This window comes from Bos grunniens, chromosome 2 (assembly GCF_055505025.1).
Source record: "Bos grunniens cultivar Pamir isolate PY7600 chromosome 2, Bosgru_T2T1.0, whole genome shotgun sequence".
NCBI lineage: Eukaryota > Metazoa > Chordata > Mammalia > Artiodactyla > Bovidae > Bos > Bos grunniens.
In genome coordinates this window covers 11,655,007-11,672,020 of record NC_141166.1, presented here as the reverse complement: position 1 = coordinate 11,672,020, position 17,014 = coordinate 11,655,007, and the positions used below count along the sequence as shown (strand labels likewise).

The following is a 17,014-nucleotide window of genomic DNA, read 5'->3' as shown; positions in this document are numbered from 1 at the left end:
CACGACTGAGTGACTTCACTTTCACTTTCCACTTTCATGCATTGGAGAAGGAAATGGCAACCCACTCCAGTCTTCTTGCCGGGAGAATCCCAGGGACGGGGGAGCCTGGTGGGTTACCATCTATGGGGTCGCACAGAATCAGACATGACTGAAGTGACTTAGCAGCAGCAGGAGGAACAGAGGAGTATATGCTAGGACTAGAGCTAAAGAAAAAGTGATCTAGAAACAAACTTTGCTGGAAGAAATAACCTTGAGAGATTAAGTAAATTCTTCATTTTCTTCCCTACATTAAATCACCTATGTTCAGCCAACAGGCCTGCCTAGCATAATGTACTAGTAATAGAATCTGGAATGTACCCAAAATTCTTTTCCTTCAAGAATAATTTAAAAGCTACTTACAGAATCATCTAGCTTATATACAGTAATTTCTTAGGACTTCCCCTTAGGAAGAAAAATATTGATGGGAAGAAAATATTATCTATAAGACTATAAAATCTGTTTCATTTAGTTGTTGGGTTTAAGAAAGTAAATAATCCTTTCATTTACCTGAGGGAGGGAGTACCATAGAAAAGGAAATGTCCCTGAGTAGTGAGGAAATCTGATCCCTAACTCAGGAAAGAAAGGGCACTGAATGAAGAATTGGGAGATCCCAATTATCGTTTGGCTATTTACCTTGAACTTCGTGACTGTAAACAAATGAACTCCTCTTTGTCCCAAGTCTTCTGAAGCTACTGTTGCATCAGTAGCTGTTCCTTATGTCTAACTTGCTTCAGTCTCTTCTAGACTTTAAACAGAGTAGCCTTGGGGAAAGGGATAAAAATTCCCTCTGATTTTGACCAGTACTCAAGTTTCTGCCACATTTGTTCGCCTGCACTACTGTTAATGGAGATTTTCCTAATACCTTTCCCTCTGAGGACTTTGTCACCAGTGGGGTAGGTAGTCACACAGTCTGATGGTGAATGTGTATTGTGTGTGTGACTGCAGTAGGAACCAAGTGTAAGTATGTTTATGATGAGTGAAGGAAAAGTCCAAGAGCAGTGAGTGCCTCACAATTTCACTTATATTGTCTGCCTGGAAAAAAAATAATCAGTGTGGCAAATGCTAGTCCCTGAGGATTTGATTAAAACGCAGGTGGAATTTGTGATAGAAGGGTGTGAAAAACTTAACCCAAATTCCTTGTCCTGACACAGGCAGCCTAAGTAGCTTAAATTTTTTTACCTGACCAGAATAGTGTTGAATACTTTCCGAGTTTTTCCGGGCTCATTGGTGAAATCATTAAATGCCAGAAGCTGGTGTTTGTTGGAGCAAGCCCAAACACTTTAGAATTTGGAGAGCTACCTCAGTTGCTCAAAGTAATTGTGTTGCATCAGAAAAGGCATCATTTGGGGCAAGTGACAGTAAATATCACAGTATAGGAATTACATGTGGATTTGCCAGAGCTTTTGTTGTTTTTACTGGTGTCAGTAGGTCACACTGCAGGTGAGTTATTTTGCAGCTGCCAGAGAAGATGGACTGGAATGATTTGGTTTAGCTTCTTATTTCCTTAGTATCATTAGCATGAACCAGGGCATTGTGTTGTGTCCTTCTAGGACTTTAGTAGGAATAGTGACTTTAGTAGGAATAGTTGAAGACTCAAGCTGAAACAGGAAAAATGTGTGAACTGCTTTATTTCTAATTAAATCTCAGTTAACGTATGGCATGCAAAAGAGCAAAACTGGTATCTAGTATTTATTTCCTTTGCCAATGTTTCTTATCTCCTTGTCAATCTGTTTACTTAGGACAGAATATATTTTCAATTTCTTCGAGCCTTTCGCATAATATCTTTTAACACTTTCAATCTTATAGCTTCAAGCACAAATGCCAGCCTGATACCCACTTCATCTGCTATTGCCAATATTCCAACAGCAGCCGTTTCCAGCATCTCAAACCAGGTATGGTGCTCCTTTTGTTCATCCTACTTGATACGGTTCATCTAACTAGCTCTTCCCTTCTTTTCATTATCAGTTTGCCATTTCTAAGAAACAACCAGTATGGGCCATGGAGAGACCTTTTCCTGGATGCTCCCAGAGCTAGGACCTAAGATGGTTTCTCAGGCTACTATCTAGTCTCTCTCATTCCTCTGCTAAGACTGAATGATATGATTGTATCTGCTCCCTGTTTAGCCACTCATTTCATTGTGAATTCCTTGTGGTCTGGTCTTGATCACTGTTGTGCTAACTTTATGTTTAGATCACTGGTAACATCTTCAGTGTTTTAGAAGTTTTTTGGTTGTGTTATGTTTTTACTTGTTTTATCTGTAGCAATTAGTATTATTAACCACAGTCTCCATGGATCTTTTCTCCTGGCTGCAGTTAACTATTCTGGTTCACATTTTATGTTTGACTCCTTTTGTATTTGTTCATTCTTCTAGTCCCCAAGTATTTATTGAGTTCCTGCTGTGTACCTGGAACTCTTCAGGGTAACGTCTCTCTCCTTTTCATATCCTAGCCTCGGTCATGGACAGTCTGTATTTAGGTTTCCACATGTTTACTAGTTCATCCCCAGGAATGTTTACACAGTCACAGTGTCCATTTACTACTTCCAAAATGAAGAGTCTAGTCCTGACCTCATGATATCTACAGGCTTCCTGCTGATTGATTGGCTTTTTTCCTTTAATATCCTGTTGTTTCCCTAAGTTAACCATATCTAAAACCAACGTTTCTTTCCACCCTTTTGCTGTTCATTATCTTCCAAAAGGAATGCCGCTTTTTCCTACGGTGTCTCAATTCTTGTCACTTAACTACCTGTCAGTGCAGGAGACATAAGAGACACATGTTTGATTCCTGGGTCGGGAAGATCCCCTGGAAGAGGGCATGGCAATCCACTCCAGTATTCTTGCCCGGAGGAGCCTGTCAGGCTACAGTCCATAGGGTCATAAAGAGTTGGAAACGACTAAAGCGACTTAGGATGCACACTATTTTTTAATATACCTACACCTAAAACCAGACCAGTCATTGTCAGTTTTTTTTTTTCCTTACCCAGCCCTGATCCAACCATTCCTGGAATTCTTTCTTGCTTTTCTTTTTTTTTTTTTTTTTGGCCACACCACACGGTATATGGATCTCTGACTAGGGATTGAACCATGCCCCCTGCAGTGGAAGCTCAGAGTTTCAACCACTGGACTGCCAGGGAAGTCTCAGCTTTTTTGTTTTTTATCGCTAACTTGTTGGAAGTATTTTTGCTTTATATCCTGCTAGATTTTTAACTCCCTGAGTTCGGCTAGTATGACTTACTCTTTTCTTTAATATTTCTTTTTCCTGTCCATGCACCCCCCCACACACACCCACACACACACAGAATTATATTTGGCTTATGGTAGATGCTCAGTACTCTTTATAAATAATCGATCTGATCAATTAGCATCTTCCTACTTGTCATCAGTATCAATATCAGTGGAATTTTTTTAAGGTGTGTTTGAGCTGTGCATCGTATCCATTTTTTACAGCTTTTTAAAGGTTTAATTGACATACAGTAAACCACACAGGTTCCAGTGTATGACCTGATAAATTTTGTCATGTGTGTGCCTATGTAACTACCAAAAGTTCCCTTCAAATATTTTGAAATAACTTTATTTTTAAAGAAAATGTGATTTTTTTTTTTTTTTTTTTTAAAGAGAGATATACTCAGGTTTTGGAGAAGGCAATGGCAACCCACTCCAATACTCTTGCCTGGCAAATCCCATGGACGGCGGAGCCTGGTAGGCTGCAGTCCGTGGGGTCGCTAGGAGTCGGACACGACTGAGCGACTTCACTTTGACTTTTCACTTTCACACATTGGAGAAGGAAATGGCAGCCCACTCCAGTGTTCTTGCCTGGAGAATCCCAGGGACGGGGGAGCCTGGTGGGCTGCCATCTCTGGGGTTGCACAGAGTTGGACACGACTGAAGCGACTTAGCAGCAGCAGCAGCAGCAGCATACTCAGTTTTTAAACTGGGAAACTGTGTAGGATATGTGCTTTTTTTTTTTCATGCTCATCTGTCCTTAAAAGCACTACCGTCTAGTGCAGTGGTACATAAACTTCTTAAAGTGTAGAATCTTTCCTTCAAAAATTCTATGCAAATATTTATGCAGAAATTCTGTACATAAAGTAGGAGAAAAAGAATATTATAGTAGAAAATGGACATTGTGTGTACAATGCATGGGATACTTCCCTCTCAGCCTTACCCTAGCATCTTCTCTTTACTTTTGGGTTTCCACAGAATGCATTTTGAAAATCACTGGCTTAGGTGGAAAACTATATAGGTACATAAACGAGAAGTCAAGTTAATGTTTTAAGGAAATAACTATGAGACAGAGGGACACGAAAGTCTTTGGTGTTGAAATTCGTGTTTTTCTCTTTCTGAGTCTTGTTTTCCTCCCTTATTCCCTTTGACCTACAGGACTATCCCACCTATACCATCCTTGGTCAGAGTCAATACCAAGCTTGCTACCCCAGCTCCAGCTTTGGAGTCACAGGCCAGACTAACAGTGATGCTGAGAACACCACCTTAGCAGCAGCCACATACCAGACGGAGAAGCCCAGTGTCATGGTACCTGCAGCTGCAGCACCCAGACTCTCCTCTGGTAAGCTCTGCAGCTCTAAAAACTTTGGCTTAAGGACATTTCATCCAGCCAGTGATGGTGAAGATTATTTTGTTCTTATCTAAGTCACTGTTACCATGCTCTTAGCTTTCCCTCTCAGGTGAGAGGTATTTTTAACACTTATCCAGGCTGTGATGAGTCATTGGCAGACTGAATATAAAACTTGATGTTGTGAACAGAAAAGGACCAAGAATGAAAAGACTTTATTTCTGACTCCCACTCTACCCTCCCTGTAGCTTGTCACAGAGAACTTCAGAATCTTAGCACATTTTGTAATAGCTGGAGAAGTCCAGTTTTAGTCTGTGCATCATTTGGACTTCTGGTTACACCTCAGGGTGGTAGCTCTTAACTTTTTCTATATCATGGATCCTTGTAAGATTTTGAGAAAAGCTGTGGTCCTTTTTCCCCAAAGAAATACATAGAATTTAACCTACAAATTTAAATTTCTACCTTGGCAATGAATCAGTGAATTATGATGTCCAGATTTTAATATTCTGACATAAAGACGTAAACTTTCAGTAAACATATGCACATACTTTTTATTTATCTCTATTTTTCATGAAAATTTGGTGGTTTGCTGTTACATCCTATAACTTGAAGGAAGACTGTTTATCGTTAACACTGACGCATTTTTAAAACCAGTGGTCTGCGTCTCCTAAAGCAGTCTTCTGTGCATCTTGCCTCTACTAGTCTTCTAAGTAGATGGGCGTACAGATGGTCACTGCTTCAAACCTGCATAACGTTGCAATCATTCCATGCGTTAATACCTTAGTTTTTAATTCATTTCTCTAAATAGCTTTGTCCTTCATAACAATTTTAACTTTTTAATAATGGAGAATTTCAAACATAGGCAGAAGTTGTCAGAATAGTATAGTGAACCCTTATATATCTGTCATCCAACTTCAACAGTTAACAACTTATAGGCAGTCTTGTTTCAGCTATGTGTGTACTAAGTCACTTCAGTTGTGTCTGATTCGTTGTGACCCTGTGGACTGTAACCCACCAGGCTCCTCTGTCCATGGGATTCTCTAGGCAAGAATACTGGAGTAGGTTGCCATTCCCTTCTCCAGAGGTCTTCCTGACCCAGGGACCGAACCTGTATCTCTTATATCTCCTGCATTGGCAGGCAGGCTCTTTACCACTAACATTACCTGGTGACCTCAGTTCAGTTCAGTTGCTCAGTCGTGTCCGACTCTTTGCGACCCAGTGAATCACAGCACACCAGGCCTCGTGTACGTCACCAACTCCCAGAGTTCACTCAAGCTCATGTCCATTGCGTCAGTGATGCCATCCAGCCATCTCATCCTCTGTTGTCCCCTTCTCCTCCTGTCCCCAATCCCTCCGAGCATCAGGGTCTTTTCCAATGAGTCAACTCTTCACATGAGGTGGCCAAAGTATTGGGAGTTTCAGCTTCAGCATCAGTCCTTGACCTGGCATGTTTCAACTATACTTCTAATTTCCTCCTAATTTCCTCCTCAAATTCCAGGTCTCACATCTCTAAAAGATAAATGCTTAATAACATAACCACAATGCCATTATCCCATATAAAATAATTCAACAATAATTCCTTAATGCCTAAGGGTATTCATATTTCTAGTTTTCTCATAAACGTTAAGAGTCTTGTTTTTGTTTGAAGTCCAAGTAAGGGCTTCCCTTGTGGCTCAGCTAGTAAAGAATCCACCTAAAGAACCCACCTGCAGTGCGGAAGACCTGGGTTCAATCCCTGGGTTGAGAAGATCCCCTGCAGAAGGGAAAGGCTACCCACTCTGGTATTCTGGCCTGGAGAATTCTATGAACTGTATAGTCCATGGGGTCGCAAAGAGTCAGACATGACTTTCACTTTCAAGGTCCATACATTGTGATTGGTGGATATATATTTTGTTCTAACCTATAAATTCCCCATCTCTGTTTCTTTCCTGTGTAATTTATTTGTTGAAGAAAGTAGATTGTTTTCTCAATATCAGTTCAGTTCAGTTCAGTCACTCAGTCCCAACTCTTTGCGACCCCATGAACCGCAGCACGCCAGGCCTCCCTGTCCATCCCGGAGCCCACCCAAACCCATGTCCATTGTTTCAGTGATGCCATCCAACCATATCATCCTCTATCATCCCCTTCTCCTCCTGGCCTCATCAGGGCAGCATCAGGGTCTTTCAAATGAGTCAGTTCTCCACATCAGGTGGCCAAAGTATTGGAGTTTCAGCTTCAACATTAGTCCTTCCGGTGAACACCCAGGACTGATCTCCTTTAGGATGGACTGGTTGGATCTCCTTGCAGTCCAAGGGACTCTCAAGAGTCTTTTCCAACACCACAGTTCGAAAGCATCAATTCTTTGGCTCTCAGCTTTCTTTATAGTCCAACTCTCACATCCATACACGACTACTGGAAAAACCATAGCCTTGACTAGACGGACCTTTGTTGACAAAGTAATGCCTCTGCTTTTTAATATGCTGTCTAAGTTGGTCATAACTTTCCTTCCAAGGAGCAAGCATCTTTTAATTTCATGGCTGCAATCACCATCCGCAGTAATTTTGAAGGCCAGAAAAATAAAGTCAGTATAAATTTCACCAATTAAAAGCTCAGAGGGTAGCTTGCTGCAACCTACTGCTTTCTGTATTTTATTTAAATTGGTAAATAGATCTAGGGTGGTGGTTTTCAACTGGAGGTGGTTTTGTGCCTCCTGCTTCCACCCTAAGGGCCCCACACCCAGGGATATTTGGCAGTGTGTGGAAGCATTTTTGGTTGTCACACTGGGAAGGGGGTGCTACTGGCATCTAATGGGTAGAGGCCAAGGATGCCGCTTAACCAAACATCCTAAAACGTACAGGATGTCCCCTCACAACAAAAATTGTCTGGACCAAAACGTCAGTTGTACCAAGTTGAGAAACTGATTGCAGGCCTAATTTTTTGGGTGGGGCAAAATGACTTTATAGGTAAGTTTTTTCATTGCAGAGGCAGGCATGCAAATGCTAGTTATGGCTCTTCATGCTGTTAGGTCTGAATTTCCAAATTCCTAAAGTAAAGTTTGGTTTCCCAGCCTTTATCCCTGCAACATGATTCTTAAAGGCAGAGAGCCTGCTCTGGTTTTTAATAGCCTGTGACTACACTGGCAATAGCAGTGTCTTACTTTTCCTTTTCAGGAGACCCTTCTCCAAGCCCATCTTTGACCCAGACCACACCAAGTAAAGATGCTGATGACCAGTCCAGGAAAAACATGACTGGCAAGAACCGGGGCAAGAGGAAAGCTGACGCCAGCTCTTCCCAGGACAGTGAATTAGAAGTATGGAAGAAACTCATTTGAGTTACCACCTGCTTTTTTCTTTTCTCTTTTCTTTAAGTTTGTCAAATATATTTCTGAAACTCATGGATATTATGTGGTTCTATGTTGTGTATCATTTAATTCCTGAGCAGTAGAAAATGAATTGGCCAAGTGTGAAAAGAGAAGTGTAAAAACACATTTCTCTGTGCCCACATTTTACCATATCACTTTCAGATCCTTTTAACCAACAAATTTGAAAAAGCTTTTTCAAATTTAGGTAGCCAGGTAACTTTTTAAGGGAAAGAACAATCGGGAAAGAACAATCTGTTCTGTATTCCAGGTTAGAACAGAAAGAACATTGCATCATATTCAAAAAGCAAAGGGTATCACAAACAATGTCATACTGTTCTCCATTTCAAAATCTTAGAGTAAAAGGACAGAACTGAAGTGCTTTAGGCCAAGTTTCTGTGAAACCTGCAACCAGATCTGGTAACTTGTAAATGAGGTAGATTGGCTCTCACTTACTGTGTAAACCCTATAGAAATTTATTATGGATATACATTTGGCTTCATTATTAAAAAGACTAGAAAGCCATACAAAATTCTAATAATAATGGAGTTTTGATACTAATCTTTTTGTTTTCTTTCTTTAATTTTTCTATAATGTGATTGTTTAATGAGAAGAAAAAGCCATATTTAAAAATGAGTCCATTGACAGTTGTTCATAAGACATTGGTAAATTGAGGCTATGTTTGGAACCTCTCTTTCCTTTTGTTACTAGGAGGATGGGAGTGGGCTGGGAGAGAAAGAAAGAAAATGTAAAGACCTGATATATTTCATGGGAAAAACTGAGGATTCACTTATTTGTTTTAATTGTGGTAAAGTATATATAAAATTTACCATTTTGTAAGTGCAGTTTTAAGTACATTCCCAGTGTTGTTCAGAAGTTTTTCATGATTACACACTGTGGACTCATTAAGCAATACCTTCCTGTTCTCCCCTTCTGTTAGTCCTTGGTAACCTTTTTTCTACTTCCTGTCACTATGAATTTGCGTGTTGTAGGTATTTCATAAAAGTGGCATCATACCAAACCTTTCCTTCTGTGTCAGGCTTATTACTTCCCCTAGCATAATATTTTCAAGGTTCATCTATTCTGTAGCATGTTTCAGAACTTCATTCCTTTTTATGGCTGAATAACTCCATTGTGTATATATAGCACATTTTGTTTATCCATTCATCTGTGATGGACACTTGGGGGTTTTCCACCTTTGAGCTATTGTGAATAAAGCTGCTATGACACTGCTGTCCTCAAAAATATCACTTGGAGCCCCTCTTTTCAATTACTTTGGGTATAAACCTAGGAGTAGAATTGCTAGACCATATAGTAGTTCTGTGTTCAGCTTTTTGAGGAACCACCAAAGTGTTTTCCAAATGACTACACCATTTTACATTTCTACCAGCTCTATACTAGGGTTCCAGTTGTTTCCCTTTTCTATGCATTCCATCCTAATGGGTATGAAATGGTGTCTCGTGGTTTTGATTTGCATTTCCTTAATGACTAATAATATTGAGCATCTTTTCATGTGTGAATTGGTCATTTGTCTATTTTATTGGAAGTAATGTCTAAATCCTTTGCCCATTCTTTAAATCAGGGGGTTTTGTTTGTTTTTGAATCTTAGGAGTTCTTTATTCTAGAGTTTAATCCCTTAGCAGATATATAATGTGCAAATATTTTCTGTGCACTGTCTTTTCACTCTCTTGATGGTTTCCTTTGATGGTTAACAGTTTTAAATTTTGAAGTTCTGTTTTGATTACTTGTGCTTTTGGTATTATACTTAAGGGTTTAAGGTTATGAAAACACCTATATTTCTTCTAAGCATTTTATTGTTTCAGCTCTTAAGTTTAGGTCCTTGATCCATATTGAGTTAATTTGTACATAGTGTGAAGTAAGGATCTAATTTTATTTTTTTGCACATGGACCTTGTTTTGGAAATGGTTTCCTTTCCCCTTTGTTCATGGTATCCTTGCAGAAATAATAATCAATTGACTCTCTGTCTCTCTCACTTTATATATATGCTATGCTAAGTCACTTCAGTTGTGTCCGACTCTGTGTGACCCCAGAGATGGCAGCCCACCAGGCTCCCCTGGCCCTGGGATTCTCCAGGCAAGAACACTGGAGTGGGTTGCCATTTCCTTCTCCAATGCATGAAAGTGAAAAGTGAAAGTGAAGTCGCTCAGTCGTGTCCGACTCTTAGTGACCCCATGGATGGCAACCTAACAGGCTCCTCTGTCCATGGGATTTTCCAAGCAAGAGTACTGGAGTGAGGTGCCATTCTGGGCTCTCTCTGTTCCATTGGTCTGTGTGTCTGTCTTTATGCTAGTACCACACTATTTTGATTACTGTAGCTTTGTAGTAAGTTTTAATATCAGGAAATGTGAGTCATCCAACTTTGTTCTTTTTCAAGACTATTTTGGCTCTTTAGGGCCCTTGCGGAGAAGGCAATGGCACCCCACTCCAGTACTCTTGCCTGGAAAATCCCATGGACTAAGGAGCCTGGTAGGCTGTAGTCCATGGGGTCGCTAAGAGTCGGACACGACTGAGCGACTTTGCTTTCACATTTCACTTTCATGCGTTGGAGAAGGAAATGGCAGCCCACTCCAGTGTTCTTGCCTGGAGAATCCCAGGGACGGGGGAGCCTGGAGGGCTGCCGTCTAATGGGTTCGCACAGAGTCGGACACGACTAATGCGACTTAGCAGCAGCAGCAGCGGGGTCCCTTGAGATTTCGTACAAACTTTAGGTTAGTTTTTCTATCTCTTTAAAAAAGTGTTGGAAAACAACAACAACAAAAACAGTGTTGGAATTTTGATAGTTCAGGACTTATATACTAAATACCTATCAGTTAAATTTATTCCTAAATATTTTATTATTTTTTATGCTTTTGTTTAATTCCTTTTAGGATTATTCATTTCAAGCTTATAGAAACAGCTGATTTCTGAGTTCATTTTAGTAGCTCTCAGTAATTTTTTGTGGGTTCTTAAAGGTTTTCTCTGTGTGAGATCACATCATCTGTGAACAGAGATAATTTTACTTCTTTCTTTCCAGTTTGGGTACCTTTTTTACCCTTTTCTTGGGTATTTCTTTTACCCTTATTCTGGCTAGAATTTCCAGTACCATGTTTGAATAGAAGTGATGAAAACAGAGACATACTTCTTTTATTCCTAATCTCAGGGGTAACACTTTCAGTTTTCCACCATTGAGTATGATATTAGCTGTAGGTTTTTCATATATGACCCTTATCATGATAAGGAAGTTGCTAGTATATTGAGTGTTTTTATCATGAAAGTGTGCTGAGTTTTGTCAGATCAGTTTTTTCTACATCAGTTGAGATGACCATGTGGGTTTTTTCCTCTGTTCAGTTAATGCAGTATATTACATTGATTTTTTTTCCCTACACTGAACCGTTCTTACATTCTGGGAACAGATCCTACTTGGTCCTGATGTATAATTCCATATGCTGCTGACCTTTGTTTGCCGCTGTTTTGTTGAGGTTTTTGCATCAGTGTTCAAATGAGAGACTGGTCTGTAGCTTTCTTGTCTTGTCTTTATCTGACTTCAGTATCAGGGATTTGCTGGCTTCACAGAGTGAATTAGGAAGTGTTCCTGCCTATTCAGTTTGGAAGGTCTGAAGGATTGTGTTTGGTAGACTTCACCAGTGAAACCATCTGACCCTGGCCTTTTCTTTTCTTGGGATGTTTTTTGTTATTGATTCAGCCTCCTACCAGTTAAAGGTCTGTTCAGATTTTCTTTTCCTTTTTGAATCAGTTTTGGCACATTGTATATTTCTAGGAATTTGTTGTTTCATCTAGATTGTTTATTGATGTATAACTCTTCATAGTATAAAGGATTATAAAATCTTTTTTATTTCTTCAAAATTGGTATAATATCCCCACTTTCATTTCTGATTTTATTAATTTATGTCTTCTGTCTTTTTTCTTAGCTAGTCTAACCAGACGTTGTCAATTATATAGATCTCTTCTAAGAACCAACTTTTGGTTTTGTTGATTTTCTCTATTTTTTTTCCTATCTTCTGCTTTTTCCTACCCTTTTCTAACTTTATTTTTTCCTTCCTTCTACTGGCTTTGTCTAGCAGAGTAAATTGTGCAGTTTGGTTATTGATTGAGATCTTTTTTAGGGTACACATTTGGAACTATAAATTTCCTTTGGGACCCTGGTGGTCCAGTGGTTAAAACTCCCTACTTCCAATGCAGGGGGCCCAGGTTTGATCCCTGGTTGGTTGGGGGACTAAGATTCCCCATGCTGTACAGTGTGGCCTTAAAAAGAAAAGAAAAAAAATGCCTTCTTAACTGTTTCCACAGCATCCCATAAATTATGGTACGTTGTTTTTTGGTCTTCATTCCAAGGTATTTTCTAATTTCACTTGTTATTTCTTTTTTATCCATTGGTTGTTTAAGATTATATTAATTTTTACATATGTGTGAATTTCTCAGTTTTTCTTCTGTTATTGATTACTTGTTTCATTCTACTATGATTTAAAAAGATGCTCACTCATTTTTTAAAATATTTCCCTCATTCAGCGGGTATTTCTGTGGGACTTAGATGAAACCATCATCATCTTCCACTCCCTTCTTACTGGATCCTATGCCCAGAAGTATGGAAAGGTAATTTGAGTCTTTCTTCCTTTGTTATAACTGTCCCTCTCTATGCGTGCAGGTAGCCAAGATCACTGTCTCTGTTATCTCCATCTTACCTATTGACCTTTCACTTTTCACATAGAACTTCACCTGGTGGCTTATAGCAGGCAGACTACATGGTCAAGCAGAGTTTATAAAGCTGGGAACTAGACCTTGGACTAGTACTGAAAGCTGAAGTTGGTGAAGGGTGGTAAAGACTAAGTATGGGACTGAACTCAAAACAGAGTGGAGTCTCAGGATTACGTGCTCCAAAGACTGATCTGTTGTCCCTTACATCACATGCGACAGTCCCAACTGAGCATTTCATTTAGCTGAGAATCTGCGAGATCTGTACATTTAAAATATTAAATAACTTTCTAAAATAGATTATATAGCTTCTTAAATGAAAATGTACCGAGCAGAATTTAAGTTTAATCATCAGTAGTAACATCAGTTTTGATAGAGGGATGAGCTGTTTTTGAGGTATTGTCGGTATATTTCTATACTAAATTACCTCCAGGTTCCTTTTTTTTTTTTTTTTTAGTTTCTGTGAATAAATTTTATAAAAATATCTGCCTCATTTACCATCCTACTTTATCTACCCCTAATTAATTCTTATTGTCACTGTTTGTTTCTAGTAGAAGTATTTTCCGTAGGCTTTTAGTATCTAGGCTGGTAAACTAACATACGCTTATATACTCTATAACAAGACTGGTTATGGAAGTATACAAAATAAGATCATACCACCTCTAAGTGAAGGTCTGATAGTTCCTTTTAAAGCTATGTGCATTGGTTTTCCTACAAATATTTCTTTACTGATTTCCTGGTTGTTTAGATTGTCAAATTACTGACTTCCAGCGTTATACTGTGTGTGTGTGTGTGTGTGTATTTGTGTGTGTGTGTGTAAGATAATGAGTATTACAATAGCAATATTTTAGCAATAGTTAGAATTTCTGCTGAAGCAGGGAATTTTTCCAAAATTTGTTTTCTTTTTTTTTTTTTTAAGTGGGTTAAAGTCCTGAAATTTTTAACTTTGCACAATCTAAGCTTCTTACACCTGTGAATGAAATTGCATCAGTAATAGTGAGAAGCACTGTTGTGGGCCAGTGTTGTTTTGGCCTTGACCTCAAATAATTTTGAAACATTTAGAGGTAAGAACTGGTGCTGTAAGTGCCAAGTCAAACAAATTCTCTTATTGCCTTTCAGGACCCAACAGTAGTGATCGGCTCAGGTTTAACAATGGAAGAAATGATTTTTGAAGTGGCTGACACACATCTATTTTTCAATGACCTAGAGGTATGCATTTTAAATTGTTTCTGTGCTTCAGTGAAACACTTTGTTCCATAACTTATTTATTGAGACTGTGATTTTTGCATTTAGAGGAAGTGTGGTTAAACAGGGTAGGTATGGTAAGGCCAGCTGGGCACTTAGGTATACATAGTCTTGAAGAAATAGTTCCTTGGTTAGGTCAGCACAGTCTTGTTTCTGGGCTTCAGTTTTATTGGCTCAAAAATTTGATTTTGTTAGCATATTTGGAAGTGATCTAGCTCTAGGGGCAGTGCCATCCCATCAGGTAAAGCACTGATACATAGACCAATATTCTAATTTACTCATCTATATTAAATAATATATAGAATGTGGCATTGGTTGTACTCTTAATTATATTTTGACTGTTCTTCAGTTTTACCTTCTTAAAAGATAGTCTCTTGATTTGTCAGATCTGTAGAGGGCTACTCTTAACTTGTTGTATTTTGTACTTGCTTATTGTCCATGTGTAAGCCGTGAAGTCCAGATCATTTTATATTTAGGTGGAGGGAAACCTGGAAACCCTGAGAGCTTCTTGGTTAATTGTTTTGTTTGACATTTGAGTTCATCTTTGAGGTAAACATGGTGTAGTGGAGAGAGCACAGGACCAGGAGTCAGAGGACCAGACTCGAGTACCAAGTTAGGAAAGTTATCTCCCCATTCTGGGCCTCAGTTAAGCAGTTACCCTATACAAGGAACTAGTAACAGTTGTTCTCTTTGAAGATAAGAATGCCTTGCCAAGACACTGAGGTGGGAAGGAGCAGATTTGTCACTTAATGTCCTTTTGAATTTTGAACTCTGTAAGACATGTATTACCTACTTTTTTAAATAGTGGAAATTTTAAAGTAAAATAAACACAAAGTAATCCTCTCTCTTTTCAAACACAGTCTAGTTCTACTCAGCAATTCTCCAACAAGTTAAATTAGTAGGGCTCTAAACTCCAGTACTTTTATGTAAGCTCCACAGTGCTTTAATCTTCCATCAACTTCACATGTTGATAAATTGGAACATTATAGTTTTTATTCAGCAAACATTTATTGAAAACCTACTATGTGCCAGTAATTGTTGCCAAATTGTATTTGTAATGATTTTCTAGACATAGTCCTCACTCAGGACTGAAAGTTCTGTGAAGAATTTGACCTGAATGTGTTCCTGCCCCCCAGGTCAGTGGTTCTCAACTTCAGGGGGCATAAGAATCACCTGGGGAGCTTGTTAAAAATGAAGACTCTAGGACTTCACTCACAGAAATTCTATTCAAAAATATGCATTTTAAAAAATCTTCCCCAGAGGATTCTGATGCAGGTGGACACCATGGCACCGCCCTAGGTGGTGTCAGAGGAATACATCTGTCAGTTAGGCAGTGGGTGGTATTTTACCTCAGTAGTAGTGTGGGCTTAAAGAACCCGTGCATTCAAATCGAAAGACCTAAGCTCCTTCTAGTTTCTTTCTACCACTCACTAGTTTTATGACCTTGGGCCAATCATTTATCTCACTTTTAGAATATGAGGAGATTGACTTAGGTGACCTCTTCTAAGTTTGAATTTACAAATTTCTATTTCAGTCATTCTCGGTTTTGATACTGCACACACTCTACCAGCATCTTTTTTGTCTGCAAAAACTTACTGAGTACATGCTACATAAGGGCACTGGACTAGACTGGAGGGTTCAAAAGGAGATGTAAGATATGGTTGTGCCATAAGAGACCTACACTGTGATAGAACTTAGCCTAATGTAGGACATAGGCACACCTGACAATATAAGGGAGCTTGTGCTTATACCCATGGGCTGTGGGGAAAATGAACTATTGAGATAAGAGTAGAACTGTGGGCTGGTATGGCTAAGGAAGATTGCATGAAGACTGAGGAATATAAATTAGGCCTTTAAAGAAGGTGGACAGCAACGGGGGTGAGACTGATCCTCCACACATAAGAAACCATAAGGTATTTCATCATCCTGCCATTGTTTGTGGTATTTTTACAATATATCATGGTGATAATAGAACTGCTCTCTGGGATGAAATAATGGGTGGTTTTGTCTTTTAACAGGAGTGTGACCAGGTGCATGTGGAAGATGTGGCTTCTGATGACAATGGCCAAGACTTGAGGTAATAAAAACAATGATATCTTAAACATCAGTATACCTGTTATGCACGAGACACTGACTAGGTTCAGAGGCAAACAAAGGTGATTAAGACATGGCCTAAAAGAGCTCACAGTCTATTAGAGAAGATAGAAACAAAGACAGCTGATGATGGCATGCGGTGAGAGAAGGTGACCGTAGAAAATGTGATGGGATATAGAGTAGAAAGTAATTCCAATGGTTGTGGGAAGCCAGTGGTGCCAACACTGGAGTGGCCTTCTCAACACAGTAGACTTTGAGTATAATCTTAGAGATTGGGGAGCATGATGGAATGAGACAAAAGCATTCCAAAGTAAAGGATATACTAGTTTCTCTTTGGCCAGATTTTCAGTCAAGAAAAGTGTGCTTCCAGATTGGTTAGTCTTAGATAGAAATAAGCATCAGGTAATTTCACCAAGGAAGTTATACGGTAGGGGTCTGGTGGTGTCAAATGACCGTATGGAAGACAATCTTAAACATTAATATCACAGTGAACACTAAACCAGGGAGGTCTCAGTGGCAAAATGCTTGCTCAGTCCCCTCCTGTCTCTCTTGGCTACGGTCTTCTAGCCCAGTAGTTTTAGCTAAGAATAATCCAAAAATTTGTCTCCCTTATATCTAAAGACTTTTAGAAAAAAAAAAATTGTCACATCTTTTCATGTTAATTTATTTTATTAATGTTTATCCCTTTCCATAGGCAAAAAGTTTTTCCATGTGTCTACCCTAAAATTGTTTCCTCTGTGCATTCTCAACTCTAGAGCAGATCTGGACACATCACTTAGTAAGGACACAGACAGCCCTGAGGCGCTGAGGAGGAGGAGAGGTTTCCCTTCGGGAGCAGCATCCAGCCGTGCGTGTTGGGTCTTGCACAGCTGTGAAGGGCACCATTCTTAAGAGATTTTACTTACTTTAGGAGAAAGCTTGGTCTGAAGCAGTTTACAATCCACTCTGAGCTCTAGTGCTCTTTTGTTTCTCGTATACATATGTCTGGGCTTCCCTGGTGGCTCAGACGGTAAAGAATCTA

The 17,014-nt window shown here is 39.3% G+C and overlaps 1 protein-coding gene across 7 annotated transcripts in view; it reads left to right on the top strand.

Annotated features, from left to right (window-relative positions):
* EYA3 (EYA transcriptional coactivator and phosphatase 3) overlaps window positions 1–17,014 on the top strand; it is a 94,954-nt gene that overhangs the window by 58,210 nt on the left and 19,730 nt on the right. For all 7 annotated transcript variants that reach the window (XR_015138701.1, XR_015138698.1, XM_086331072.1 and 4 more), the window contains 6 exons: window positions 1,846–1,931; window positions 4,418–4,601; window positions 7,757–7,896; window positions 12,472–12,555; window positions 13,774–13,863; window positions 15,918–15,976. Coding sequence is in view for 5 of the 7 variants with exons in the window: in XM_086331072.1 (XP_086187198.1) it covers window positions 1,846–1,931; window positions 4,418–4,601; window positions 7,757–7,896; window positions 12,472–12,555; window positions 13,774–13,863; window positions 15,918–15,976 (643 nt within the window). In the remaining 2 variants the exon portion in view is untranslated. The remainder of the gene's footprint in view (window positions 1–1,845; window positions 1,932–4,417; window positions 4,602–7,756; window positions 7,897–12,471; window positions 12,556–13,773; window positions 13,864–15,917; window positions 15,977–17,014) is intronic.